This window comes from Crocodylus siamensis, chromosome 15 (assembly GCF_052110815.1).
Source record: "Crocodylus siamensis isolate JL-2025a chromosome 15, ASM5211081v1, whole genome shotgun sequence".
NCBI lineage: Eukaryota > Metazoa > Chordata > Crocodylia > Crocodylidae > Crocodylus > Crocodylus siamensis.
In genome coordinates this window covers 31,534,660-31,562,621 of record NC_143409.1, presented here as the reverse complement: position 1 = coordinate 31,562,621, position 27,962 = coordinate 31,534,660, and the positions used below count along the sequence as shown (strand labels likewise).

The 27,962-nt window shown below is 41.2% G+C and overlaps 1 protein-coding gene across 7 annotated transcripts in view; it reads right to left on the bottom strand.

The window, feature by feature from the left end:
- Positions 1–27,962, bottom strand: part of HERC1 (HECT and RLD domain containing E3 ubiquitin protein ligase family member 1) — a 185,013-nt gene that overhangs the window by 56,534 nt on the left and 100,517 nt on the right. For 4 of the 7 annotated variants that reach the window (XR_016439229.1, XR_016439230.1, XM_090028112.1 and 1 more), the window contains exons 35-51: positions 26,407–26,646; positions 26,099–26,182; positions 25,052–25,572; positions 22,121–22,896; positions 20,760–20,958; positions 17,897–18,057; positions 14,146–14,262; positions 13,728–13,959; positions 11,413–11,537; positions 10,960–11,180; positions 9,157–9,425; positions 8,357–8,409; positions 7,185–7,385; positions 5,536–5,710; positions 4,397–4,667; positions 3,228–3,441; positions 265–470 (exon numbers count right to left, since the gene is read on the bottom strand). Coding sequence is in view for 5 of the 7 variants with exons in the window: in XM_090028112.1 (XP_089884238.1) it covers positions 265–470; positions 3,228–3,441; positions 4,397–4,667; positions 5,536–5,710; positions 7,185–7,385; positions 8,357–8,409; positions 9,157–9,425; positions 10,960–11,180; positions 11,413–11,537; positions 13,728–13,959; positions 14,146–14,262; positions 17,897–18,057; positions 20,760–20,958; positions 22,121–22,896; positions 25,052–25,572; positions 26,099–26,182; positions 26,407–26,646 (4,065 nt within the window). In the remaining 2 variants the exon portion in view is untranslated. The remainder of the gene's footprint in view (positions 1–264; positions 471–3,227; positions 3,442–4,396; positions 4,668–5,535; positions 5,711–7,184; positions 7,386–8,356; positions 8,410–9,156; positions 9,426–10,959; positions 11,181–11,412; positions 11,538–13,727; positions 13,960–14,145; positions 14,263–17,896; positions 18,058–20,759; positions 20,959–22,120; positions 22,897–25,051; positions 25,573–26,098; positions 26,183–26,406; positions 26,647–27,962) is intronic. The other 3 variants (XM_090028113.1, XM_090028114.1, XM_090028115.1) reach the window with 3 other exon arrangements.

The following is a 27,962-nucleotide window of genomic DNA, read 5'->3' as shown; positions in this document are numbered from 1 at the left end:
ACCTCCATACTCCCTTGCTTCTCATTTAATTTTTTTTTCTTTTCTTGTAATAAGTTATGGTAATAACTTACTATGACCGCCCCTCTATTTGTTTTGTAGAAAAATGGAGTAAGGGACAAAGTACCATAAAGTCTTAAATTTTAAACATCTGTAGCAACAATAAAATCAGTAGCTGCAGGCCAGAATCTCTTATAAAAGTAAGCTGTTCTGTGGATGAGAAAAAAAAATACTGAAGAGTGTAATGTGAAGAGGAATCTTGCTCACCCTATTCTGATGAGCCTCCAATTTTATGAAAGAGCATTTTCGCAGATCTCCTCCCATATCAGCAAGAGTCTGAGGACTAGTTTGGTTGTCTCGATCATGTGCTGCAAGAGTTCGCACAAGCTGCTGCGCAGCCCACTGTCTATGTTGTGAGGACAACCTTGAAGAAAGGCAGCAAGCTGCTAGTGCATTAGCCAGCTCCAGAGGGCCTACAGCAGAAGGATCATAGGAAGGATGGGCATACAAATGGGCAATTAAACCTGCTTAAACAAAACAATGAGATGATGCTTAAAATCAGTACCAACGTCATTAAACAAGCCAAGTGTTAGCTATAATTTTCTGAAAGACTAATTCAGCAAGATTTTTACAAAAATGTTGCAGGCATCTTAAAAAACTTGGGGGAAAAACTACATATACCAAGAGAATACAAACGAACCTTTTCCCATTTTCATTTCTCCCCAAAAAGTCTTTTAGAACCCACAGAATAAGAGCCTTTTAGGAACCCCTATAGACATTCTGGTAGAAGGGTGATAGGATCTGATGTGTGATCCACACAATCATGCCTCTTCCCATGCCACATTGGAGGTGTGAATATGGGATCCAGCATCAGCTCCAATCTTACCTTACTGCCAGTACAGGGGAATCTGGGATTATGATCCCAGGCTCCTCCTGAACCAGCAAGTAACAAGCTCCCACAGCTGTAAGCCCCATAGCTGATGAGGCTTGTAGTGGGGGCAGCATTCCACAAGCTCCCTTGGCTGCAAGCCTTGCCACCTGCAGGGCTTGCAGCTGGGAGCCCTGTTAGCTGATGAGCCTCCCAGCCACAGAGGAGCACCTGGCCATGCATTCCACATTTTGTGGAATAACTCTGTGGCTTATTCCTTTTTCTGTCATGCCATTAACTGATTGAACATGGGGCTGGGTCACAACTTAAGATGTGATTAACCAGTTTCATAGTTTCATAGTAGCTAGAGTCGGAAGGGACCTAGGTAGATCATCTAGTCCGACCCCCTGCCTTAGCAGGAAAGAGCACCGGGGTCAGATGACCCCGGCAAGGTGCTCATCTAACTTCCTTTTAAAAATCCCCAGGCTAGGAGCCTGCACCACTTCCCCTGGAAGCTGGTTCCAGGCCCTAGCCGCCCTGACTGTGAAGTAGCACCTCCTAATATCTAATCTAAACTTACCCTCCGCCAGTTTGTGACCATTATTCCTGGTCACTCCTGGCAGCGCACGGGGGAACAGGGACTCCCCCAATACCTGCTGATCCCCCCTGACCAGTTTGTAGCAGGCCACAAGGTCCCCCCTTAACCTTCTCTTGTGGAGGCTAAACAGGTTCAGGTCCCGTAGCCTCTCCTCATAAGGCCTGCCCTGCTGACCCCTGATCATACGAGTGGCCCTCCTCTGAACTCTTTCCATATCGTCCACGTCCCTCTTGAAGTGTGGCGCCCAGAACTGGACGCAGTACTCCAGCTGCGGCCTGACCAGTGCCGCATAGAGGGGGAGGATCACCTCCCTGGACCTGCTCGAGATGCATCTGTGGATGCATGACAGGGTACGATTGGCCTTCTTGACTGCCTCCCCACACTGCCGGCCCATGTTCATCGTGGAGTCAATGACGACTCCAAGATCCTTTTCCGTCTCCGTGCTGGCAAGAGGGGAGTTCCCCAACCTGTAAGTGTGGTGCCGGTTCTTCCTCCCCATGTGCAACACCTTGCACTTATCAGTGTTAAATGTTAAATCAGTTAATCATGCCTTAAGTGGCCTTAAAGTATTTTAGACAAAGGATGAAACTGATTCTGTTAAGGTCAATAATAAGATCCCCACCAACTCTGGTGGGACCAGGATTTCATCCTGAAAATAAAGATTGGGTCTTTAAAATCTGTATTGTGAGCTGAAAGTATAAGCTTGTGGATGTATGGGTCAAACTGGCACTCAACAAGATACTACACAGGCATAGGGAGCCAAGCTAGTACACCATGACAGAGGATAAGGGAAGACGATGCATTTTGAACTGCAAACAGGATGTCAAATAGGATTTTTATAGCTAATCTAGCAAATAAAGCTCTCCAAAATTTACTATAAAACCACACTAGCTTTCTTTAATAAAATCCAATTCTGACTACCTCTGACCATTTCAGGCTGCCACACTAATCTTTATTCTTTCATGAAAACACCACAATTATTATAGATCTATGGTTAGGACATTTAGAACCTTATATGTGTCTAACAAGACTTCTGTAACTGGTGGCACGTGAAATACTAAAGACAAGAACAACTGCCTTTAGCATGATACCTAGACAATCGGAAATTGGTTAAATGCCTCCTATGAAAAAGGTAACGGCACACAGCACATGCTGAAAATGAGGCAATTATAGTTACACAAATCTAAAACAGTTCACTTTGTCACTGAAGAAATAAAAATATTGCAGGAATGAAGATATCCAAGAAATGTCTTCACATATCTCTATTACCACATTGTAGAGGTAAAATAAAGGTTGAATTTGTATTATCTGCAGATTTCTATGCTTTTGAATGTTTGTGGGATTTCTGCAAATGGACAACAACCTAAAAATGTCATTTTACCCAGAAGTCTGCATTTCCTATCATTATAGCACCTAAATGAAGTAGATTAATAAAACACGTTTACAGTAGTCTTCATTTTGTTTTGTGCATTTACTAACAATATGCACATTAAAAGTTTCATCAATTGAATAGCTTTACTTGTAAAACTCAAAAAAGAAGCAGAACCTTTAAAAAGACATTAAATTGTATTCCTGAATTTGGAGACTGCTCTCTTAGAAATCAGCTTTTAAATTCATGCATATAAGGAAAAAAATCAAGTTGACTGTTTATAATACATAGCAGAACTTAATTTCTGTCATACAGTTTGCCTGGGAACAGAACCAAGAAACTACAGAATTTTGTTAATGTTAGTGGTAAAAAACAAACCAAAAAAAGAATCATACCTTTCTTTTCAATTTCTGCTTTATCATAGTTTGGCCTTAATTTGGCCCCTTTGTCTGCTAACAATGCTACTAGTGCCTGAGTTACCACAAAGTTGGGTGATGTTACAAGCTTGTTCTCTTCTGCAATTCCTCGCAGAAAGCTTGGCAAAAATTTTCTTTGAATTGGATCATCAACTGTTGTCAAATTTACACCAGTTGCAGCAGAAATCAAATTCTAAAAGAGAGGCAATTAAGACAAATTTTTCAACAAGCTAATATGTTGTTAAAATCTAGAATGTAATTTTTTTTTCAAGATCTGTAGTTTATTTGCAAAAATCAACATCTTCCAACTCCCACCCTCTTATACTGTAAATGTCACATAAAATAAGAACAGTAAAAGCCTCTATCCTGCAAACTGAGTGGCCTGAGTGTACTTCTCTGCTCACAGGAAACAGTTTGTAGGGTGAGCGACAGAATTTAAAGAACCACCAGCAGCAGCTGCAGTTAGGGAATTCAATATACCAGAAAACTTAGAAGACTGGGTCAGACTGGGGGTGGGGTGGGGGGGGGGAAAAAATCAAACAACCAAACATGTATAATAAAATTAACTGATCTCTCAGAATACTTACATTCTTCCACATGTATATAGTCCATACTCACAAAAAGCTAAATCAGTTATCTTGTATGAGTTAGAGATTACAGATACACTCACTTATTGCATGTTCACTTTTTTTTTCTCTGCCAGACCAAATCCCCATTTACAACAAATGCATCTGATCTGAGTATAGTTAATACAATAAAGTATTAAGTTTGTATACCAGCATCACTTTTAGATCCCTTTAGACCCTTTAGATCTGTGTATGTAAGTGTGACTTTTTTTTCTCCAAATAGATTTGCTTTTCCTTACCAGATAAATAAACCTTGCAACCAATCTCTTCCACCTTATTTTTATCTTGTTTCCTTTTTAAGGAAAAGGATCACATACAAGCAAACTTCAACCCAGTATTTTCAAACAGGCTCCAGTCAATTCAAGGAAATTTTTTTTTGCATCCAAGTGCAGACTGCAGCAGAGCACAGTAGGCATTCTTGTACCTCCTTCACATAAACCACTCCTCACAAAACTTGGCACCTCAGCTTATTTATAAAAATAAAACAAATCTGATGCAAAGGTAAGTAATTAATAATCATACCTGTGTACACAACTGTACCAGCAACTTTGCAGCACTAGGAGTATTTGATGCCAAACACCCTACAGCTGTACTCAGATAGGCCAGGCAAGATATGGGCTTGCTTGTTTTGCTGTGTATTCCTCTGGATCGCTCTGTGGTACTGGATATAGTAGAAGAACTTGTGGAGAGGCCTGCTCTCCCTGCTGCTGCTAGGCACATTAATCGAACCAAAGTTCGGATATCTGTTAAACCCAAAGATTCAAGACCAGCTGCAAGACTACAACTGGACCCACTGTCAAAAATGGAAAAAAAACCCCAAGCTTTAGTTTTGTTTTTTCTTTCAAATGTAATAACACATAATACGAAATCTTAACTGGTATACAGTCTAGTTACTCCCAAACAACCTTTGTGAAAGAAACACTCCTTGCCTGATTAGTGAAAACTTAATTTCCCTCAAAGGGCTGAAAGAAAGGTTATATTATCCTTAGATTATAGATGGGGAACAGAGAGAGATCCTGGCCCTTTTCTTGCAGCCATTCAAGCTTAACTTTAAGAATGTGTACAGTATCACTGGAAACCAAGGGCATCTAATGCATGGGCAACAAGGTAATTACCACACTCCAGCAGACTCAGCATCTCATGTATCAGCATCCCTATGTTTAAACATGGCAGCAGGGGTGCTTTAACTAAACTTTGTCGAACAGGCTTTAAAGTCCCCTCCCATCATTTTTAGGTGAGGGGATTCTATGCTCCAGGCACTTTAATTAGAGCCAGTCTCAGAGCTGCTCTAATTAATGCCCCCCCACCTCCCTCAAGCAAATGTATAAATGCCCAAAAGGACAACTCATACTTAAATACAGGGATAACTATGTGCTAAATCAGGGCTTGTGTGACAGAAGTCATATAAGAAATCTGTGAAAAGACATTTTAGCTCTTACCTTCCATGTCCAAAATATGCACCTTAACCACAATCTCTGACTATTTTACATTTAGAAATTCTAATGTCCGTCTTGGACATTTGTATCATGACCAGAAACCATTTTTTACTGTGCATTTTACCACATGTTAACATTGCAGCACCTCTGTACTACCAATATATAAAGGACACAGTAAATTAAATGCAAAGAAAATAAATCAGTATCATCAAGAACCTCACAGACCTGACAGATAACAGCGAGAGTGCTCTCATAACCATAGTTCTTGCAAGGAGCACTTGAGCTGCAGCTGTCACTCTTCTTAAAGCCATAACACGGTCATGTGGATTTACAAGAGCAGCCGCTTGTTCTCCCAGAGTTATCCTGCCAGAAGAACATTTTTCTATAGAGCCATGACAGCCTTTAAATTGATAACAGGAAAGGGAAAAAATAGAATACATTACAATAAAGTAAGGCACACAAAGTTATGACATACATAGTAATACAAAATTTGGCAGATTTCAGTGTGCAGTGTGTTGAATGCATTACACAAATTAAGCACTTTGTTCTCATCTTTTGTACACATGGAATTATTATTATCATTTGTAGATAGCAGAAGACAACACTCCTAAAATTCTAAACCAAACTCAGCGCTTTCTAATTTTATGACAAAAGATGGGGAATAATCTGACAACAACCTGTATTGAAAAAAAAGTAAAAAATAAAAAATTCTCCCCGCTATAGTGGGCTACAAACTTAAAAGCCAAGTGGTGTAATCTCATCTATTAGTGTGGTCCTCTTGGCACAGTTCCATTTAAGATCAGGTACAGACATTCATTTTCCAAGAAGAGAACTGTTGTTTTACTTAGTAGAAATAAAAAATGTACAGATGTTGAAGGCATTCTCTCTTGGAGAAAAAATGGCCGCTCCAGAAGAAAAATAACTTGGCAACAACAAGCAGGGTTAAATCACTCCTGGAAAAGTTTCTCCCAGGAAACTGAAAGTCTGCACACTTACCCCAGCTTATCTCCTTCTGCAGACCAGGAGTGGAGCTGGGAGAAAAGTTCCCCTGACTTTCAAGGCAGGAACCCTCCCCAACTGTCTGTGACTGCTGCCCCTTTTCAGCAGCTGCCACTTGACAGCTTTCCCCTCTCTCAGGCATGGGAGAGGACAGGCTGTCAATTTATGGGCTCCCCTACAGGGACTGGCAGCCCAGGGAGCAGCCTTCTATTGCCCCTTGGCTAGAGATCTTACATACCAGCTCCTGAGCTATTTTTCTACTGGAAGAAATTTCTTCAGGCAGCAATGAATGTCTGCATGCAGTTTAAGTCAACAGGCTCTTGAGTCCTTACAAGTAGAGTTCAAAAGAGGGACTGGGGCCATAGAGGGCATGCCCACACTACAACAGCAGCAGGATGTGTCAGATGTATATGCCCTGCCCACCTGCATCTACACACACTCACAACCTAAAAATATACCAAAGATGTCGCAGGGTCTTCTTCAGTAGCCACTGTCAATATTGGGGACTTGTGTCTTGAGAGTGGCCACAGAAGCACAGCTGGGCATCTCAACCAGCATATTTTGGTGTTTGGAGCATGCCAGCAGCAGTGGATCAGCGGGTCGTCTGGGAACAGCCCAGGTAGGACATATCACTGCCAAAATGTAGATTTGTCCAATGTAAACAAAAATAAGTTCAACATAAAGGGTTTGGACCTGCATCCACTGGGCCATCCCTAAAAAAAAAAGCTGTATTTCCTGGCTGTGTTTCTTGCTGTGGGGAAACAAGATAGACCATCCATGTTAGACACCTGCCCAATCATATTGTACCTGTCCATCTAAGCAGAAATTGTATTTCAAATCTAATTTAAAACACTACCTATCTCTTCCTAATTTACCTATTTGCATTAAGGTCTCCTCCATACTGTTGGTGGCTGTGACCATTGCAACTGATGCTCCCAGTGGATCACTATCAGGAAACTGAACAGGCTCAGGTACAATTCGGCGATCATTTAAACCAAGAGGCCCAGCCAGTAACTCAAACTCCTCTTCTCCTGTCAGCTTTTCGTCTTCATCCACATCCAGCATATCCCAATCTTCTGAGGTTGAAGAAATAAACAAAGTTTAGGTACAAAATCTAAATTGTGCCATCAATTATACAGTAAGGAAATGTCTTTAATTATAAATGTATTTGTTCATGTAAATAATTTTCAATGAATTTAAAAGCCATTGTATAAAAGTAAAGAATATATATGAATTGCAACCTGTATCCTGATTTTACTAATATCAGCCCTCATTTGTAGAGATACAATACACTATAATTTAAGGTTGGGGTCTGTGTTCAGGGAACATGCAACTGGGTGAAGTGATTGCAAGGACACCTTGTTATAAAAGAGTGCCTACTCATAGTGAAGGAGATCCAGTCAAAAAAGGACCTGAAAAGAGCTCTCCCACAGCAGGCAGAAGGGACTATACTAAGGAGAAGGAGATCCTAGAACATTCCCACCTAACAGAAAGTGGGAATGCCTGTAGATTTAGCTATGCTACTGCTGAAAAGGCTCAAAATAAAGGTGGGGTAGGGGAGATGGGGAATGACTGGGAACACCACAGGGAGATGCGGCGGTGGGGGATAGAGGGGAAACAAAAATAGCTGCACCACTGTCACCAGCAGCTGGCAATGCCCTCTGCTGTTTCTGCTCAGGGTGCAGATCTGCCCTGTTGCACCTCTGCTTTTTAGCATCTGCCAATTACTAGACTTGCCTAAAGAAAGGTGAATTTGCCTTCAACCTGTAGTCCCTTACAAAACAAATTGCTATTAAAACCAATAGCCCAATCAACCAAACCACTACTTCTCATCTACTCATAAGAAAGACTACAGAAAGATTCTGGAACTGACATGAAAAAAAATTATCCTGAAAAAATACTAAAATTATTCTTAGTGTATGGCTTGGAGTATACTCTGAACTACAGATGTATTTGTATGGAATTATATTTAAAAACTTAAAACATATGTAAGCAAAGCTACATAAAAATGACATGGTGTTTCAAAGAACTCAGAGCAAAGAAATACCTTCATAGACGCTGTCTTGCTTGCCTATTAAATCAGGAGCCTGGCCTTTGTACCTACACCAAACAGTAACATTTTTTTAAAAGGATATAAATAAAATAGCTCAAAAAAATCTTAACCACACATGGCTTTGAGACTAGAACTATAAGTAGTTACATCCTACAGAAAAATGTTTTTTGAAGATAATAATGGAATATTCTAATATTATAAAACCCTAAGTCTGTCCGTCTGTAATGCTTTATTTGTGCTCTGATTGGCTGATGGAAACCAATCAGATTTGCCAGGATGCTGACCTTGGCTCTCCCACCCCACTCCCTGCAAGAGGCAAAACAACAGCAGCATGGGGCGTTAGGTGGCGGCACTCCATCCCAGCCCCCTCCCACTCCCACTCCCCATCATTCTTGACAGGCAATTGGCTAGTATAAAATAAAATGCCTGGTAAAAATGGAAACCTCACTAACTTATGGACTAGAAAAATTCAGATTTTTTATTCTAAACATAAAATCCAATCCTAATGTTTCCTAATTAAATAAAAGACGCTTTTACACTATTTTTTTAAGCTGTTGGCCAGGAGAAAACTGAAATGAATGGTCAGCAAAATACTTAGAAAGACTTTTTAAAGTTATTTCCCTTTTCCACAAAAAATTTAATCAAAATATTTTAAATTGCAGTTATTATAAAGAATTCTTGTACAAATTGCAGCGTCAGCTGGTCAGATTTTAAAATGCCTATAACAAGACATTTTGAATTATTCCCTGTTAGTCATATATAATTAAATCTCCCACCACAATTTTCTTCCATACCTTTCTGAGGATGATGTCTTAGATTTACTCTTCAAGGCCAAATATTTTTCTCTGCAGCTACCACACAGTAGATAGTATGGGTTTCCACTTCCACATTCACCACCAAACCATCCATCCACATAAGAACCATTGCTACGATAACCTTGTCGATTTGCACTACGACCACAGCCAGGGTGATTTCTTTTCATGTGTTGATTAAAGCTGACAACACTGGATTCACACAATTCACAAACCACCACTTCTTCTCTGTCTTCTGACTCGCAAACATGCTGTATGAGATGATGTGTATATGAAATTATGTTACTGGATATGTAATTGAATATATTCATGTTAAAAAATAAAAGTTTTCCTATTCTTAAGTGTTGCTACCTAGGTTTGACTTAGAGGCAGACCAAAGCTAGGTAACTTACTGTGGGGCAAAGAAGTCTTTTCCTTCTTTCATTATAAAACACAACTTCCTCAATAGATTTATTTTTATTTATTTAATTTAAACTTATATCCCACTCTATCCAAAAGGCTCAGAGTGGCTGTTAAAAGCTTGCATAATTTATCACCTTTATGAAGACCAGTATTGGTATCTACCCCCTCTTCTATGTAATGATCTAAGCTCAAACGGTAGCTGTTCTTCCAATTAATAGTTTATAAGGTATAGAAAAGACAAAAATAGAAGAACACCACATTTCAAAAGGAAGAGATTTTCCCAATCTGTCCCTTATTACAGTATGAGAAATTCTAAATTATTTGTATCTAGCCTTCACACATTGTTAGAACCCATCCAAGATTGTCTTTATGTTTTATTCAGTTCCCCCTTAGAATTTGCCAGACTTTGTACAGAGAAGAAAAAAAAACAGTAACTTTTCAGACTGGTGAATTCTCATGTAGCAAAGCAACAACAACGACTGCTTGGGTCAACATTTTACTATATAAAAAAAACGCAAGTATGGCCTACATGTTTTATAATTCATTAGTCCACAAAGCTGAACAATACAATAATTAAACAAACTGCAGTTATTTGCATGCTTCACTCATGCTACATATAGGGAACACTGAAAAATACAATAAAATTAAGTATTGTGAAATGGTAATCATGACTTAATAGAACTTTGGTGACAAATATTAGCATAACTGAACATGGTCACGCTAACATAGCAAGCCTCATCATTACACTGCTATGCCAGGACTAACTGAGCCAATTAAGATATACAAGTGTAGTAAGAACAAAAACTGGCTTTTGCTAAACTTAAAAAAAAGTAGTATTAAAAGGAAATTCCCCCCAAAATACAAAGTGTCCCATTCTCTTCATCCAGCTACACTACAAAGCAAAAGCTAGTTGTACTAATGGTTCTTCCTTTATCTAAATAGAGGGATTTTTTTTTGCCAAACAAGTACACAACTGAATGACCAAAGGGGAACTTTATTCTATACCAACATACTGTCAGGTTTTTAAAACCAAAAAATGTCCGGCAACTGTTTTATCTTAAATTCAATTGAGCAGTCAAGAACATGCACTTGCTTTCTTGCTACTAAATGTCACAAAATAATTTTACTTAAGTATTCTTTCTTCTTTTAGAAAAGGAACCAATGAAGAACTTAAAGATACATGGAAAGAATGAAAAGAACATGTTAATTATGCACTGCTGTCCTCATTAAAATGAAGTTGCATACACCTAAATGACTTGACATGTGATTAGTGTGTAGCAAGGTAGTATATCCAAGCAGAAAGTTATAAGTAACACATTATTTTAAAGTATGATTTTGCAAAAAGCAGTAAGTCAAAGCAGCCCCAGCTGCAGTCACACACACCCAGGTAGGCCAATCCAATACCTCTGGGATCCACATTCCCAGAATATCATTATCACTGGCCAGGTCCTGTCCAAACATTGCTTCCATTGCTTCATCATCAAGGTCAATTTCTAACTCCTCATCCAAGTTGAAGTCATAAAGGGCCCCTGGATCTTGTTGCAAAGATATTCCCTCTCTCCGACTCTGATTTCTGTGAGCCTGTACAGAGCGGTATAATCCCGCTCAAATCAAAGAGAAAACATATTTTACTTCGCATGTAATTAAGAAGATAGCACATTCTAAAAATTTTGCCCACTAAAAGCTATCTATTCACTTATTATTGCAAACAAGAAATTAAGTAAAATATATACTGATGTGTATATGAAAGATATAATTTTGAAAATTCCATATGAGGTACCTCCTTGCATATTTATCAGATAAACAAAGGTACACAAAGCATTTTAGTACACTTACCAGCACGTGCTAGTAATGTCCGGGCAGCTAAGTCAAATTTGTGTCTCCTTGTTACTGCCGATCGACTTCTTGAGGGGGGTCCACTACCAGAAGCTGCATTTTCAGTATGATCCATATTATCAGGACTAAGAGAATAGTTTGAATGTTGAACACATAAGTCAAAAACAGTTTAAGTTATCACATATTCATGTACAGTAAAGCAGGGGGGAGAAGGAAGAAGCTAACACACTGATATTAATATATTTGATTCTCCTTCTTTTTAAATAAATCTATCTATCTATTTATCTATATATATATATATCACCCCACAAGTATACACATATTAGAATCCCCATTGATAGTAAAGGGGAGTTACATGCATGCATTACTCAAGTAAGGGAACAAAGTAAGGCTGACATTTCATTCTTCATCAGTACAACAGAGCGTTCAGGAATGAACCACAGGAAGCCCAAGGAAGAAATGCATCGGCACAGTAGAGCTTAATAAGAGCACTATATTTTTAAAAAGTAAAAACTTAATCCTATTTTTTCTCCTTGTTGCAATGAAAACATTAATATTACATGGTTCGGTTTTCTGGAGGAGGGAGATAGTTACCTTACTTTTTTCTCAAATATAATAATCCAAACATGCCAACAAGAACCTTAGTGATAATGAGGGATCCAGGTTTTCCGTTTGTGAATCAAAAATATGGTAAAACCCAGATTTTCTCATCTAAGGAGAGAAATACAGGAAACGTTGGGTTTCCCTTTGCAGGCTGGCAGAATTCCAGCCTGCAAGGGGCTGCAGGGAGCTGGAGGAGGCTGGTTAGACAGGCGGTACTATGCATATGTGTGTGCGTACACACGCACATAGCCACCAGGCAGCCTGGAGGGCAGCTCCCTGTAGGTAAGTCTGGGAGGGACTGAGGCCCCCATAGTGAAGGAGTTGAGCAGGGCTGGAGTTACTACCCGGCTGGAAAAGTGCGTGGGGTTTAGGGCCCAGGGCTGGAATGTGCGGCCGAAGGGCCTAAGCAGGGAGTCAAATTGGGCTGCAGGTGGCTTGTTTGGGGGGTGGGGAAACGCTGGCTCCCCACCACTGTACACACTCCTGGGGAAATGAGGGGCACACTCCCCCAGATTTGTGTGCAGGGCAGGTGCAGGCTGTCAGCTGAGGGTTTGCGGCTTCCCACCCTGCTGCCCTCCCCACAGGGCCTCTGCAGCCCAGTGGGCAGGACCAGGCATAGCAGGGCAGAGAAGCTCGGTGCTGCCACTGAAAGCCCTGCACCGTCATGGTGAGGCACCCCCTGCCCAGCAAGCAGCAGCAAGGTGCACAACTCCATACTCCCATCCCCACTGCTGTGGGGTGGGTAGGGGGCTTCACCATTGCAGTGCAGGTCTTCAGTAGCTGCATCAAGCTTTCCCCCCCAGCCCCACTCTGCCTTGCTGCACTGGGTTCTACCTGCTGGACCAGGGAGGCTCTGAGGAGAGAGCAACAGGGCACGGAGCCCTCAGCCCACAGCGGGCAGCTCGCCCCCACCTCTCCTCGTGGGCTTGGGTTGTGCTGCCGGTCGGGGAGGGGAAGCCAGGCTCTGCACTTCACTCTGGTGCAGCAGCCTCTGCCTCCCACATGCAGCAGCCAGGGCTTGGGCACTGCTGCAGAGGGCTGCAGACCTCGGTCTCTGGCTTTATAACCCTGACAGATGGGGGGCCCTCTCCGGCAGGGCTGGGGAGCAGGGGCTATGAGTGGGGAATGAACGGCACCAGTAGGGGTGGAGGGGCTGTGGTTGTGGAGTGAGGGGCACGAGCAGGGCCCAGAGGGCTGTGGGTGTGAAGTGAGCGGCAATGGCATGGGCAGGGCACCAGCATATCAGGGCTGCTCAGTGCCACAAAATAGTAAGAGGGGACAGCCAGAGCTGATGAGTGAAGGGGGCAGGGGGAGCTCTGATTTTCCATGATAAAAAAAAAAAGTCAAATGCCAAAATTTATAGTTATTTAGAATTTATTTTATTATAGTGATTGAGGCACTAGTAGGCTTCCAAATTACTTTAAAATTGGAAATATTTCAATAAAACGTGTTCAACTGATACCTATGTATATAGTGGCATTTCATTTTAAATCACGGAAAATGTAGATTTTTGGGGGGTTTTAATCAAAGAATACACAATTTTTAAACAGAAAAAACAGGACACATGGTGATAATTTTACTTCTCATGATATGGTATACCAAAAGCCCTTCAAGGTGGCATTTCACCTTTCTGCTTGCAACTACCAACTTGCTGAAAGTCACAGTTATGATTCTAGCAGCATGGTTTGTGTAAGCAGAAAGCTACTTTTTACCTTTCACTAAAGCCTTCTTCCATTTCAGTAGCATCAGCTGAAGGGATATCTCCTGGTGATTGCAAGTAACATTGTTCACTAGATTTTCCACTGGTTCCAGAAACTATTGTCCCATGTTGTGAATCTGCAGTGCCTTCTGATTGCGGCTCTTCATCATCCTCGTTACCAGGATGTTCTATCATCCACATGGCCAAGACCGTGATATTCTGAGCATCTGCTTCTCCTCTTGCACCTGGAAGCAGGAAAATCTTACCTGGCTATTCTTTAATGTCACTATTTGTGAAAAATACACTTCCTCTTTCCAAAATTGGTCAAGGAATTTGCAAGTTCAAAGCTTACACAGAGTATTCCATTAAAAATAAGGTTTTGCATTAACCTGCGTTGTGAAATGTAATATATATTATCCAATATAAATCACCTGTGGCTTCCATAGCTTTTGCAATCTGCCTGAGCGAGAAGCCCATTTCTAACAATGGAACTGCGATGGCAGGTGGAGGAGGGGAAGTTGAAAGCCGGCTGCTTGGGTCTGATAAAGCTGTGAAGACAGGAGAGGAAGATACATATTAACTGATAGTTCATTTATATGCTTTGCCTTTCTTTGGTCTTATGCTAGTTATTTACTCATTCAGCAGCTATCCCTTATTAGCTGAAGACTTGTCCTTACTAGCTTTCCTTTTAACATCCTCACTGGTTTAAAGTACTTACCAGTTGCTTCTTGTAACAGAAAATGAGTAGAAACATTTGCTGTCCCAGGAGAAGCTCTTGCAGGGTGACCTGGGAGTAATTTTTAACCCTCGTTGTTCCCAGATTCTCTTTCCCCTGGAGCTGCCACTTTTGCTCTAGGAGATAAATCCTGAACACTTGTATGCTCAAGATTTCCCTTGGGACAGCAGCATCTCTCTCAAAAGAAAATGAATGTCTGCACATAGCCCAAGTCAGAGCAGCTCATTTCTTTCTTTGGCCAGACAAAAATTGCTAAGGATCTATAAACATGTGTTTGACCAGCTAAGGTCAATCTGATTTCAGCATTTTGAATTAACTTATGATATGCTGAAAAGGTATCCAGCTACCTTGGTTTGATCTCCGGAAAGCTACGTGCTCTGTGTGTAAACAGCTCCAACCAAGATGAGCCTAGTCCAGCCTATTTGAGTGGAATTTGTGAAGTCTGAACCAGTGATCCCTCTAAGTTGTGTGGCATGCGTGGCTGCACAGGCACACCTGGCAGTGCAGCATGAACATACCTGCGCAGCTGCGCACACTACACAGCTTAGACAGAACGCTGGTTCAGACTGCACAGATTCCACTCAAATAGGCTGAACGGGACAACCATATCTCTCTAAAATTCGATTTCCCACAAGAACTAGGGACCATAACTGTGTTGCAAAGAAATAAGGTTTGCTTCTTATTTGCCAGAAGGGCAAGGATTAATAACTGAAGGCACATGAGCAGGACGAGCACTTGTTACTGTGACCTGACCCTGGTGTTGGAGGCAAAGCATTTGGGGAATAAAATGAGACAGAGCAGACAGGTTGCTAAGCAACAGTCTGATCTGCTACAGGAGACAACTCAGAATTGTGGGCTAATGGAGATGTTATGAAGGATAAAAGTAAACGTTGTGAATCTCCATCCTACATCATTTTGGAGTTTAAAATAATGCTTCTCATCAATACTGTGAACACGAATTGTAGCGGAGAGCGAGTGATTCTTTTATGCTAACTTACTAAAAATGTGGTGACTTAAAAATATTATATAATGAAAACAATTTACTCAGCGATATCTACATTAACTCTGACAACAGGATGAGTAAGGATTTCCTGTTGCAGTGAACAAACGCTAACAAAATTTACTTCTAACAGGACATCATTTCTCCCAAAAAGGAAACTAGTTCAAAAAATATTAACTATTCCAGGGGTTGTCAACTGGGGGTACACGTACCCCTAAGGGTACTTAGAAAGGCCATAGCGGGTACACGCACATGGCTAGGTGAGCGGGAATGGAGTGCACCCCAGGGCACAGTGGCAGCATCTCCCCTGGCACACTCCATACTTTGTTTCTCACCTGGCTGAGGGGCATATACCAGGTGCCGCTGGCCCCACCTCAGCTCACTCTGTGCCCACTCCCAGGAGCAGGGCCGGTGGGGCGGGGGGTTGAGGGCAGCAGCGCCCCTTTGCAGGCCACACATATGCTGCCCGGCCAGCCGGCTGGGGCGGAGGGCAGGGAGCAAGGGGGGAACTTGCACGCAACTGCTGCTGCCATCACCACCATCCACTGCCCTGTGCTGCTGCTGCACCCACACCGCTTTTCTATGGCCCACTGCACGTGCAGGTCCACAGGCTGCTGATGGGCAGCGAACAACTGGCCAGGCACAAAGCCCATCAGCAGCCTGCAGAGCTGCATGTGTGATGGACCGCAGGAAAGTGGAGTGGGGGGGCAGCGGTGGTGGCATGGGGCAGTGGGTGGTAGTGACAGTGGCGACCACCACATGCAAGCCTCCTGCGCTGCCCAGGCTGGCCATCCAGGTTGTGTGTCAGGGACCTGGAGAGGGGCACCACTGCCCTTGCCCCCTGCTGCTCCTGGGAGCGGGCACACAGACACAATCCCCACCCCCCTACCATTCCCAATCTGCGCCCCCCCCCCCCCCCTCCACACACACTTACCTGCTGGGGTTGCGTGTGTGTTCGCGTGCATGTGCATTTGCATCTGCCCACCCAGTGGCAGGAGGCAGATGGTGTCATGTGGCTCTTGGGGCAGCAGTATCAGGATGCAGAGTCCAGCTTGGAACAGCAGCTGCCTCTACCCCACGCATAGATCTGGGGGGCAAGTGCTCCCAGACCTCTGCCAGGGTGCAGGCAGCAACAGGAGCTGCCACCGCTCCCCCCACCCAGATGAACCACTCTCATTGCTCTGTCCTGCACTCCATCTCGGCTGTGCAGCACCTGTCCCAGCTCCAACCCCACTCCTTCCCTCCGTCCCTCACTATGGGGGCCTTGAACATTCCCCCTCCTCGCTTAAAAACAAGAAAAATATAAAGGGGTACATGAGCTGAAACTCTGAGGCAGAAGCGGTACATTTGTTCAAGAAGGTTGAAAACACCTGAGCTACTGTTTTTAATATATATTTCTCCAAACAGAAGCTTCTTCTAACTCACTGACAAGATTTATTGGAGAAGCAGTTTCTAGAAGGCTAAATGGGTTATCATAAAATAAACCAATACTTTTTTTGATCTACTGCAAGCTAAAACGTATAATTTGTGACTTATAGGCTTGGCAGAATCCAATTTTTATTTTTTAATAATTTTGACAGCAAACATATATGTTTATTTTTAAGTATTTATTTTAATTTTTATCTATCTAAATTTTTCAGGATTGAGCAAAATTAAGAGTGTGGGGGTGTGCACATTCAAACACATATGCACATAGACATGCATGCTTCCTATTCCAGCCCAGCACGCAGCAGATGTGGGGAAGTTGCTGGGCTATCTGGCCACTTCCCGCCCCCACCCCATGCACAGCCACTGAGCTCAGCACCTCCTTTCCTTTGTACCAAAGCGGTTGCTTCATCCAGTCCCTCTCCCAGCAAAGACACCTGCTGCTGCAATGGAATCTGCCCCTTGAAGTAAGTGGCTCATGCTGCCTTCAAGCTGTTGCCTGAGTTTGCAAAGGACGGCCTGGCTGGCTGGCACCCTGCAGGCATCCAGCTGGGGAGGGAGGGGTGGGGACAGACACACACAGGTGCATAGTGCCCAGCTCACCCCCCGCCTCCAGCCGCCACTCAGCAGAAGCCCACTGGGGCAGTACAGCAGCAGCCTGTTCTCGCATCCCATTTATATAAATTCCAGTTAATAACAATGGAAATATTTTTGTTGGTCTGTGAGTGAGGTGAAATAGCCATTTACTGACATTTACCAATGAAAATCAAATCATGCCAAACCTATTTATAACCCATGCAAGGAATTCTAGGAACAGAGACCAAACAGAAATAACATTCTAAAAGTATTCATCATAGTCAGTAATACTGCTTGCTTGTTCTTTTTCATGACCATCTGTATATATATGCAGCATCTTTTAAGAACAAATTAGTTAATGATGCCTTAAAATCTTGTGCAGAACCTATATGAAGGATACAACTTTTATCAATTCCTACTAAACTATTTTTGCCTACTAGTATACCTGTACGATTGGTAGGCCTGACAGTCTGGGAATCAGGAGAGGTCAGACTTTGCCTTCTACCCACTTCGTCAGAAGGAGACGTGGGTAAGGAGGATATTGGAGGAGTCTGGGCACGTCGTGTTGGAAGTACTGTTGTAGTTGGGTAACTGGAGAACATTTGCCTTCAAAAAAAAAAAAATATATATATATTTTTATACTTCAGTACAGATTCTTACTGCAGAAGTTTCACACTATGCCGACTTTATTTAGTAGTAAAGCAATCAGGCCAAACCAAAAATAGATTGAACAAATTCTTGGAGGAAAGGGGTATCAGTAGCTATTGAGTATCGGAGTCAGGATACAGTCTCTGAATTGAACTTTCTAGACCCTAAAGGCTGGAGGCTACAAGTAAGACGAACAGTGGAAAAAACCCTGCTCATACCCCATTCACTCTCCCTTGCAGCATCCACTCTTTACCACATGGCTTGGATGCTGTGAAGTGGTAGAGATCTGCAGGCTTGCAGCACAGGGTGCATTGCAAGCTGATAACTTTAACTGCTGCAGGCCACAATCTCCACCATAAGAGATTAACTTTAACACCGTCAGATGATATGCGAATAAATAACAACTAGAATTAAAGAAGCATTCTCTTAAACAAGACCTGCTCAAGCTTGGGAATCAGTGGTTCATTAAAATATAAATTGTGGCAATATGATGTTTAAAGAAATCAAACAAAACCCAGGAAATGTGGAATAGTACAAGGAAAATATTTTTGTACCCTCCTGTTCTGCAACATTCAGATTGTAAGTGTGCAAATATCCCTTAACAGCTTTCCTACTACTAGAAATCCAGTGGGTCTTGAGGCATGGAAAGAGACGAAGGGAATGGACATACATTTTAGCAACTTTTATAAGGGTGAGGGAAGCAGGTAGCAACTGCTATGATTTAGCTGCTGCATGATCCTATAGTATTATAAATTTGCTAAATCACCCTAAATTTAATCCTGAATTAAGCAGAGTTAAAGTTGGAGCAGTTTTACAGAATCATGAAGACAGAGAAGTTGCATGTTAACTACTTGTTTCCATTTGATAACAAAGCAACTCTTAAGTCTGTCTATAACATACAGCATATTTCTGTAGAAATAATCCATGATAAAAAAAATAAAAAGTATGAGAAATGACAGAAGCCCTTCAAAAGAGGATGATGACATTAAATAATAGTATACAAAAGGATAGAGCTGGCCCAGTATGATGGGCAGAGATCCTAGTTTTCTTTGTTTAAAAGTCACAAATTCTCTGATAAAAATTTGCAAATTCTCTAATTAAAGCTCCCCAAATCCATGTTTTTCTATGATTAAAATGAAACATCACTATATATATAGGTATTACTGGAAAACAATGTTTTATTCATATACTTACAATTTTAAAGCAATTTGGAAGCCTACCAGTGCCTCAATCGTTATAATAAAATAAATTCTAAATACCTATACATTTTGGTGTTTGATTTGGGATTTTTTATTATGGAAAATCAGAGCTCCCCCAGCCCCTTCCCTCATCAGCACATGAATCCAGCTGTGGCAGTCTGTCATTTTCACCCCCACTGCTTTGTGGTACTAAGCAGCCCCAATATGTCATTGCCCCTCACTCCCCACCCACAGACCCCCAACCCCACCACCACCCTTCACTCCCCAACCCACAACATCCCCATCCCTGCTGTTCCCCTCACTCGTGACCTATAGCTCCCTGCTCAACCCACCCAGCCCTACTGGAGGGGACTCCCAGCTGCCAGGGCTACACAGGGCCAGGGATTTGGGTCCACAGCTGCCTGTCCCCAACAGCACCCAAGCCCCAGCTGCTGCCTGTGGGAGGTGGTAGCTGCTGTGGCTGGAGTGGGGCACAGGTCCCCCTCCCCAGGTGGTATGGCTGCAGTGGAGCTGGGGGGGGGGCAGTTGCAGCTCCCTGCTCTGCTATGCTTCCCCTAGAGGCCTCTGTGGCCCAGTGGGTGAGACCTGGCACAGGAGGGCAGAGTGTGGTGGGGATGCTTGGTGCCATGGTCAGGAACCCTGCTCCAAAGCTATGGCTAGGTGACCCCTGCCTGCCAGGCAGCAGCAGGGGGCACAACTCCATGCTACCACCGCTGAGGCTGCTGGGTGGGCAGGTGATGCCTCCCCATGGTGGCCTGGAGCTCCCAGTAGCAGCACCAAGACTCCCCTGCTCTACTATGCCAGGTCCCACCCCCTGGTTGCAGAGGTCCCCAGAGGGAGGGCAGCGGGGTGGGGGCTGCCAAGCCCATAGGTGCCAGGAGGGAGGGGAAAAGGGTGGCAACTCCCAAGCCATAGCTGCCAGTTCACATCTGCCTGGTGCACAAATCTGGGGAGCATTCTTCATCCTGATTTGTGGCACTTCCCATTCTTCTTCCTCTGGGAGTCCATGTAATGGCAGGAAGCCAGCCACCCTGTCATCCCCCGACAAGCCACCTGCGGCTCCGTCCCACTCCCCAGCCGGGCCCTGGGCCACCCATTCCCACCCTGGCACTGGACCCGAAATCCCACATACCACCTCAGCTGGGCAGTACCCCCAGCCCTCCCTACACGGGTCCAATTCCCCTCCCCCCCAATTTACCTGTACAGAGCTGCTCTCCAGGCTGCCTGGCTGTCACATGCATGTATGCACACACCCTTGTTTGCATGCCTGATCACCCTCCTTTTGCTCCCCCTAGCCACTTGCAGGCTGGAAGTCTGTCAGCCTACAAGGGGAAACCCACCATTTCCCACGTTTTTCTCCTTGAAATGAGACAATCTGTGTTTTTCTCTGTTTTTCCATGGTGGATAGAACTCACATCTCTGATGAGTGCTGTAAAATATATTTAAAAAACCCCCCTCTACCTTAGAAGGCTAAGGGGCATAACACCAGGTGATTCTGAAGCTGGCACTGTTTCAGTATCCGTTACTGGGGTCGTAGCAGTAGTAGTATCCTCCAAAGAGCTGCTCATGAAAGAAGTAGTACTAGAAGCAGAAGGGCTGGTAGTAACTGGTGTTTGGGCCTGCTGAGCTTGGTCACTTTCTTCTGCTTGCTGATCTACTTCTATAAAACAAAGAGAATGTTACAGCAACATTAATATAACCATACAGAACAAATGTATGGTTCTAACTAGCCTTAAATTTGAGCAATAATTACTGTTCTTTAAAATTCTCCCTGAAAAAAAGAGAAATTATGGTGTGCTTTAACATACAAGTAGATGCACGAACACTAACAAATATTTTCTGCCCAATATCCTGCTGATATGTAAATGTATTGCTTGGTGAGCTTATTTTCACATTTATGAAAAGCAGGTGAGAAACAAGACTTTTCTAGAGTGGAAGGGACTTCTTCCTCTTTGTATGGTTTGATCTCATTGTACCTATGATCTGTTACAGCATTTGAGTTTTAACTTTTCCTTCTGTCCAAGAGAAAGGTTTAAGAGGTTACAACTGGTATTTCTGATAGTTTCCATAGTTACAGAAATTACTATGATAAAACAAAGTGAACATCTCTCAGCCAAAGAGTATACAATATTAAAGGAAGCTGACATTTGAACAACTGAGTTTTTGCAATTTTTCCTGTATTTTTTAAACCCAAAAACCACTACAAACCCATAAACAGGTTCAAAATCTGTCACTTAACTGGCCAAGGTTGAGATAGTATCATAAACAACTTCCTTGAAGTTGGAACAGTATTATTTTACATGTATACAGAGACTATGAGAGACACCATTTATGATCTCTTTATCCCTTCATTGTTAGTATCAGACCAGATAATTCCAAGTAAACCCTGACTACTAAGGTTCACCACCGAACTGGATAACAGTTTAACACTCATGTTCAATAATCACATTCAATGATGATAAAATTAGGTAGACCTATGTCACAATCAAATCCCACTGACAAATATAGAAAAGAACTGCCCTTCTGTCCCTCAACTTTTTATAAAGGCAACATATATATTCATTCTCTGCCATGGACTATGATGTGTATTTAAAGAAAATGAACCATTAAAAGTTCTTTCCATCTTTAGTAATCTAAGCAAATAAGGGAAAATCTATGTGCACAAACTTCATATAGCAGTTATGATTTGTCTACTTTGGTGACTGAGATTACCACAAGTCTCAAGCACTATAGAACTATAAGCCTATTTATTATTTTTAAGAGATAATTTCAAATTAATTCAATTTAATTTAAACAATATATTGCCAAAAGTGAAAATGTACCTTGTTTAATTCTGGCACCAAACTGGTCCTCCAGCAGGCCATGAACCACTAACTTGTAGATCATGGCTTGGGCTCGCTCCAGATCTGCCAGTCCTAGAGCTCTTTTTATTGGTGAGCGCATGACTGCCCGTTTCACCATGTGTCGCATCAGGAATTGCAAGGCAGCACGCATCTCAACATCTTCATGAACAACTGGAGAGCTAGCACAATCAGAATTGTGACCATTTTCTGCTAGGACTTTTGGTATCAGCAGTAACTCAGCATATTTACTACAACTAAGAAGGACACTAAGTGATTTCATAGCACCAAGATAAAGATAGGATAATTGTACTGCTCTGATTTCTGACTGTACTACATCATGGTTTCTTGGAGTATGTTCATGGTTCTTTCTTTTTCCTTCTGTGGGTTGATGCTGGGACTCCATACCTAGTGTTGTTGATTCTAAAGAAAAGGAAGCCATTTCATTTTCTGATTTGGAACTTGTGGTGCTGTGTCCTTTGACGTCGTCAGCACTTAGTACTGATCGCATATCTGATCCAGTGTCACACTCTGTTTTCTGGTCAGTCTCCCCTTTATCTTCAGATTCATGTCTGTGTTTTTTCTCATGTCTCTTGGTACTTTGTTTTCCCATATCTTCATGAATACCAGTCAGATAGGTAAGGTCCAACAACACAGTAGCTGTCAGTCCACGAAATCTTGCAACATCAAAAGGCAGTGGTTCACAGGGTTCCAGATTATACAATGGAGTATCACTAGGCGACCAAAAAGTTGGGAAGCTTTAATAAAGATCAGAATGACACAGGAAAAAGCAAGTGAGGGATAGACAGGAGGAAAGTACAGGAAATAATGTAGGAAAAATAAGACGTAAAATATGCTTAATAAAATAACTTAAATGAACCGATTCTAAAAATTAAATGTGAACAAGGGGAAAATGAGGTAATGATCAGAAAATGGGGAGATATGAAACTCAATGCAAAGACAAGACACGTATTTTTTCCACAATGAATGTTAAAATCCCAAAACGTGTTGTAATTCACCATCTGAGTAATGACAGAAGGTTATGTTGTATTATTTTAAAATTATTAAAATTTGTTAAGAAATGTATAAAATAAATTATTTTAAAGTATCACTTAAACTTCTGATAGTTGGATTAGGCCAAATTTTATATTCAAATAACAACTGAATTTGTGAAGCTCACAACTGTAAAGATTTTGCAGTAAATAATTCTGAACTTTTAAAATATTAATTTCAGGCTGCTTATGTATCAGTTTCACTCTTCTGTCTGTCACCAAGATGTTCCAAATTGATAGTCAGATAGGAACCCTGAAGCCCAAATAGTAAGCAATGGAAAACACAATAGAAGCATACCATTATAGATTAAAGCTCCTTTTACTTGGCGATACATCCTTTATAGTTTTCAAGACTGCTACATATAGATCATTGCATTCATCATAAACAGGACAAACAGAAAAATGTAGTCTTGGATTTGCCATACAACTAGCAGATTTATGAATTTAGACTCCCTCACAGATTTTTGCTATCGTTAGTGTTTTCTTCAGAATTAAAAAAAAATACAAAGCCCATTCACTTACAAATAAAAGTGAGCTTCAAATGTTAATAACTTTAATAATTAAATTAATACTTTAAACATAACTGATAAAGTAGTGCTAGTTTGTATATAAATAAGGAACTAGTCTATAAACAAACACTACACTCGCTACTGAAATTGATTTCAAAATTAATGAAAATTCCTTGTGCGTGCACACAAATCTGTCAACAGCTAAATTTAATTTGATAACGACACTAAATTAGATGAGTGCAATTTATGCGTATAGACATAATTTTAGTCTACTCAGAGATTTAAAAATATTTCTTTAAAGGCACAAATACCTCCATTCATTTTTAAATTTAATTATGCCCATCGTCAAAAAAAAAAATCTACAGGTGCTGAATTTTTTTTCAAAGACTGGGACTTAAGCTTTCTTCGCAAACTTCTCTAGAAGATAATGACATTTATTTTCTGCAGGAAGGAACACACAGCCAATTCCCATAATTTGTAAATCGGGGCAGAGAGACCAAGAGACTTCACGATGTTCTCCTCATAATTTCCATGCAAGAGAAATATTTGACAGCCTGCCAAGGCAGAAGACATAACCTCTCTGAAGATGCCCAAGTATTTTTGCAAAGGAAATTCGTAATTCTATGGAAGTGTAAATACAGTGTTGTTCCTCTAGCTCACTCATACAGAATATAGCATGAGTATATGCTGCTTCAAAAGAGGCATTCACTTGAATAAAGATATCTGCTACCTTGAAAAGAGAATTCTCCCATCACCTGGCCTTGCCCATACCCTCAAGCCCCATGGAACAGTTTCCCAAGTGACACTGGCAAAGGATCCTCTTCTAAATTCTAACAGAGAAAATCAGAATGACCTCCACTTGCTAAGCAAAGGAGACAGGCTTTAAATCAAATGTGAGCTATTCAATAAAAAAAGTCTGCATTCTTTTTTCAGTCTCAAGCAATTTGTAGTAAATTAAGAAAGGTAGCAGTAATGTATTAGTTAAGCAATATATAACTTCTAATATAAGCAGCACTCATGTCAAATGTAGGATAATTTACTACCACGGGAATTTCCTCAGTTTAGGAGACAGAATTAGAATTGTTTCAATAAATTCCAGGTTTCCAAAGGAAAATTATGCATTGAACATTCAAGATCTATTTTGTTCTCCTAAAGCCCCAAAGTTCAACTCAAGTTTACATTTTTTTAAATTAGAATTTTAAAAAATTGCTTAAACAAGCAGACTTTGCAATCTATTTTTTAATGTTACAGTTATCTGGAATTAATATTTCACATTTCAAATGGAAACTTATGACATTTTTCTAAACACTAAAATAAGCAATTTCTGGAAAGCATAATTTAACTCACTGTACCTGATAGTAATTTCTGCTTCATCCCACTGAACCTTGGCAGAAGTACTACCCTCTTTGACCACTCCGAGTAAGGTAGCATGACGCCCAGTTTGCTTGTGTACACAACGACCTCCAACTCGAAGACCAGCATCAACTCCACCAATTACGGCCAGCACAGGCCATACTTCCACACACAGAGTCTTCAGCTGAAGTTCAGACAGGTCAGCAAGACCATGCCTACTATGCTTACTTTTCTCCTCTTCTTTAGTCTCTTTCTCTTCTCTCATCTCACTCTCCTCTCGGCTTTGAACCGAACGACTTTTCTTTAGTTTTTGACCTGCTTCTTTAAGGCACATTTTGATTTTGTGCAGCCGCTCCATCATTTTTTTATTGATGCAGTGAGTCCAACGGTCTGTTCGATGAAGGATGCGGATAAGTTGGATAGTGGCTTCTGCCAGCACTGCAGCAACAGGACTACAGATAGGGTCACCAGGTAGCAAATCTCTCGGTGTGCCACGCATCTGCATTTCACAGATTTTCACCTAAGTGTTCAAAAAATTTCACCAAGTTATACTTTCAACACATCATTGCAAAACTTAGTCTGAAGTCTTTCCTGGTGAACTGAGAAAGTTTATAGCTTTATTTTCCTTTTGCATAAGCTCCCTATAAAATTCATCACTGTTTTATTGGTATCATACAGAAAATAAACTTATAAACTCCAGTAAAATATTAAACACAGAAATTAAAATAATTTAGGCTGCCAAACAGTAACCTGAAATATTTGTAACCCTGAAGTTTGCTTCAATTCCACTGACAGATTTTTGGTTCAAAATTCAGTCTTCAAAGGCTTTCTTATTTATGGGACGCAGTATATGTGCAGTTCATATTTATATCTGACTGAAAAACAAAGCAATGTAACATATGTCTAATACTGTATCAGTGCCCCAAAGTACGGAGTGGATTTCTTGTCCCAGATGAGCTAAAAAAATTCTACATTCTCATCTAATACAACAGGAGGTAAAGATGACATCTGTGACATGTTGTTATAGCATTATAAATTTAAATTACCTTTTCCCCTGGATTACTGCTATAGAACATTACGCAAGGGTATAGCTCTGCTGCATCCACATCTTCAAAAGCCAGTTTTGGTTCCTAATCAAAACCACAGCAAGGAAAAGAAACTTTTAAAAACAAGTGAACGGACTTTTTAAAAATGAGGTAAAATATTTTACCTCTTTTTATAATCTTTTCAAATAATAAATTTGAACTTTTCTTGTAGGTTTATAAATTATGCTAGAATTATCAAAAAAGGTAAAGTTAAGGTTATTAAAGAATAATATTAAAACAAAATGGGAACACAGAATACTGTTCAGTACCTCTGCATTTTTACCAAAGGAAATAGTTCTCGCTTCCATATCTAATACACAGGTGATATAATCTCCTTGGGTAAAGCTGGAAAGAGTCAGAGTCTGTTCCCCATTGTGATACAGGTTACCACTGTAGGCTCTATAAAGCCACATATCTGAGGTAGTTCGATGGTTAAAGTCATGTACTGGCCAGCGAGACACTCCCACACAGGTGCCTTCATTGCCACGATTTTCCTTCACAATAAAGAACTAGAAGACCAAGAAAAATTATCAACACAATATATTTAAATATGACAGTACATTACTGAGTTTCACATATAAGCAGAGCAGTAAAAATTATCCCAAAGCAACAAAGAAACTATATCTTAAAGTTATGCATTTCATTTTTAAGTAAGATACTTTTTTTTTTTTTTAGGTGTAGACTTTCAAAATCCTCATATATTAATACCTTTAATATAGTGGGAACACAACATTTTCTTACCTCTAAATTATACGTTTTCTCATGTAAAAGTTTAGTCTCTGAAAAGCAACTTACTCTGATCTACCAGAAACCAACAAAATTGCTTATTGCACGCAAAACTGAATTGTGCACTCAATACAAATAGTTAGGGGGGCACTGATAGAGATTTATGGGGCCAATACTGGCAGCTGATATTTAAGGAGGCATATTGGCCAATACCGTTCCGTTTCTGACAGCTGCCTCCAGATGGTAAGTCCAGTGTGATGGAAGAGACAGGGAGAGGGAAAGAGACAAGATGATTGAAATGATCCTGGCCAGAGAAATACATGCTTCAGTCATGCAAAAGTGCAGTACACCAACAAATAATGGCCTCAGAGACTGCAATACATGACTAATGAAAAGAATGCTGTAGAGGTAGAGAGACTTGGTCAAACCAGGCTGTATTACACTGCCACAGAAGAACCATTTAGATTGTCTCATGTGCTCTCAACACTTTCCCTACAGGTGCCCATCAAGCAAACAAGGAAGTAGCAGCTCAAGGAGATCAATTGCTTATTACACATCTCCAAACTGGGTCTCCCCATAGAGTGCAAATCCAAAGCATTACACCTCATTTCCCTCATCTGGATTTTTCTGAAACTGGGATTCAGCTTTGCAAAAGAGCCATGAAGATTTGTTAGGTCCAATGCAAAATGTACTCAGCACTTTTACCATGATGATCAGTGATAAAGTAAAAGTTTAATGCACCTATCCAAAAAAAATCACAAAGTACTCTGAGGGAGAAGCAGATTTTTGCAAAATTGGTTTAAATGAATTTTATACTGACCATAGCTTTAAACGAAAATCATAATTCATAATAGAAGAGCAAAACCAGATAGAACACAATAACAGAAGATCAAAAGAGGAGGCTGGGACACACGGCTTCTGAGGAGAGGCTGAAGGAACTGGTCTTATATAGTCTCAAAAAGAGAAGACAGAGGGGATTTAATAGCAGACTTCAACTACCTGAGGAGTGGTTCCAAAGAGGATGGAGTGAGACTTCTCAGTGGTGGCAGGTAACAGAACAAACAGCAATGGTCTCAAGCTTCAGCAAGGGAAGTTCAGG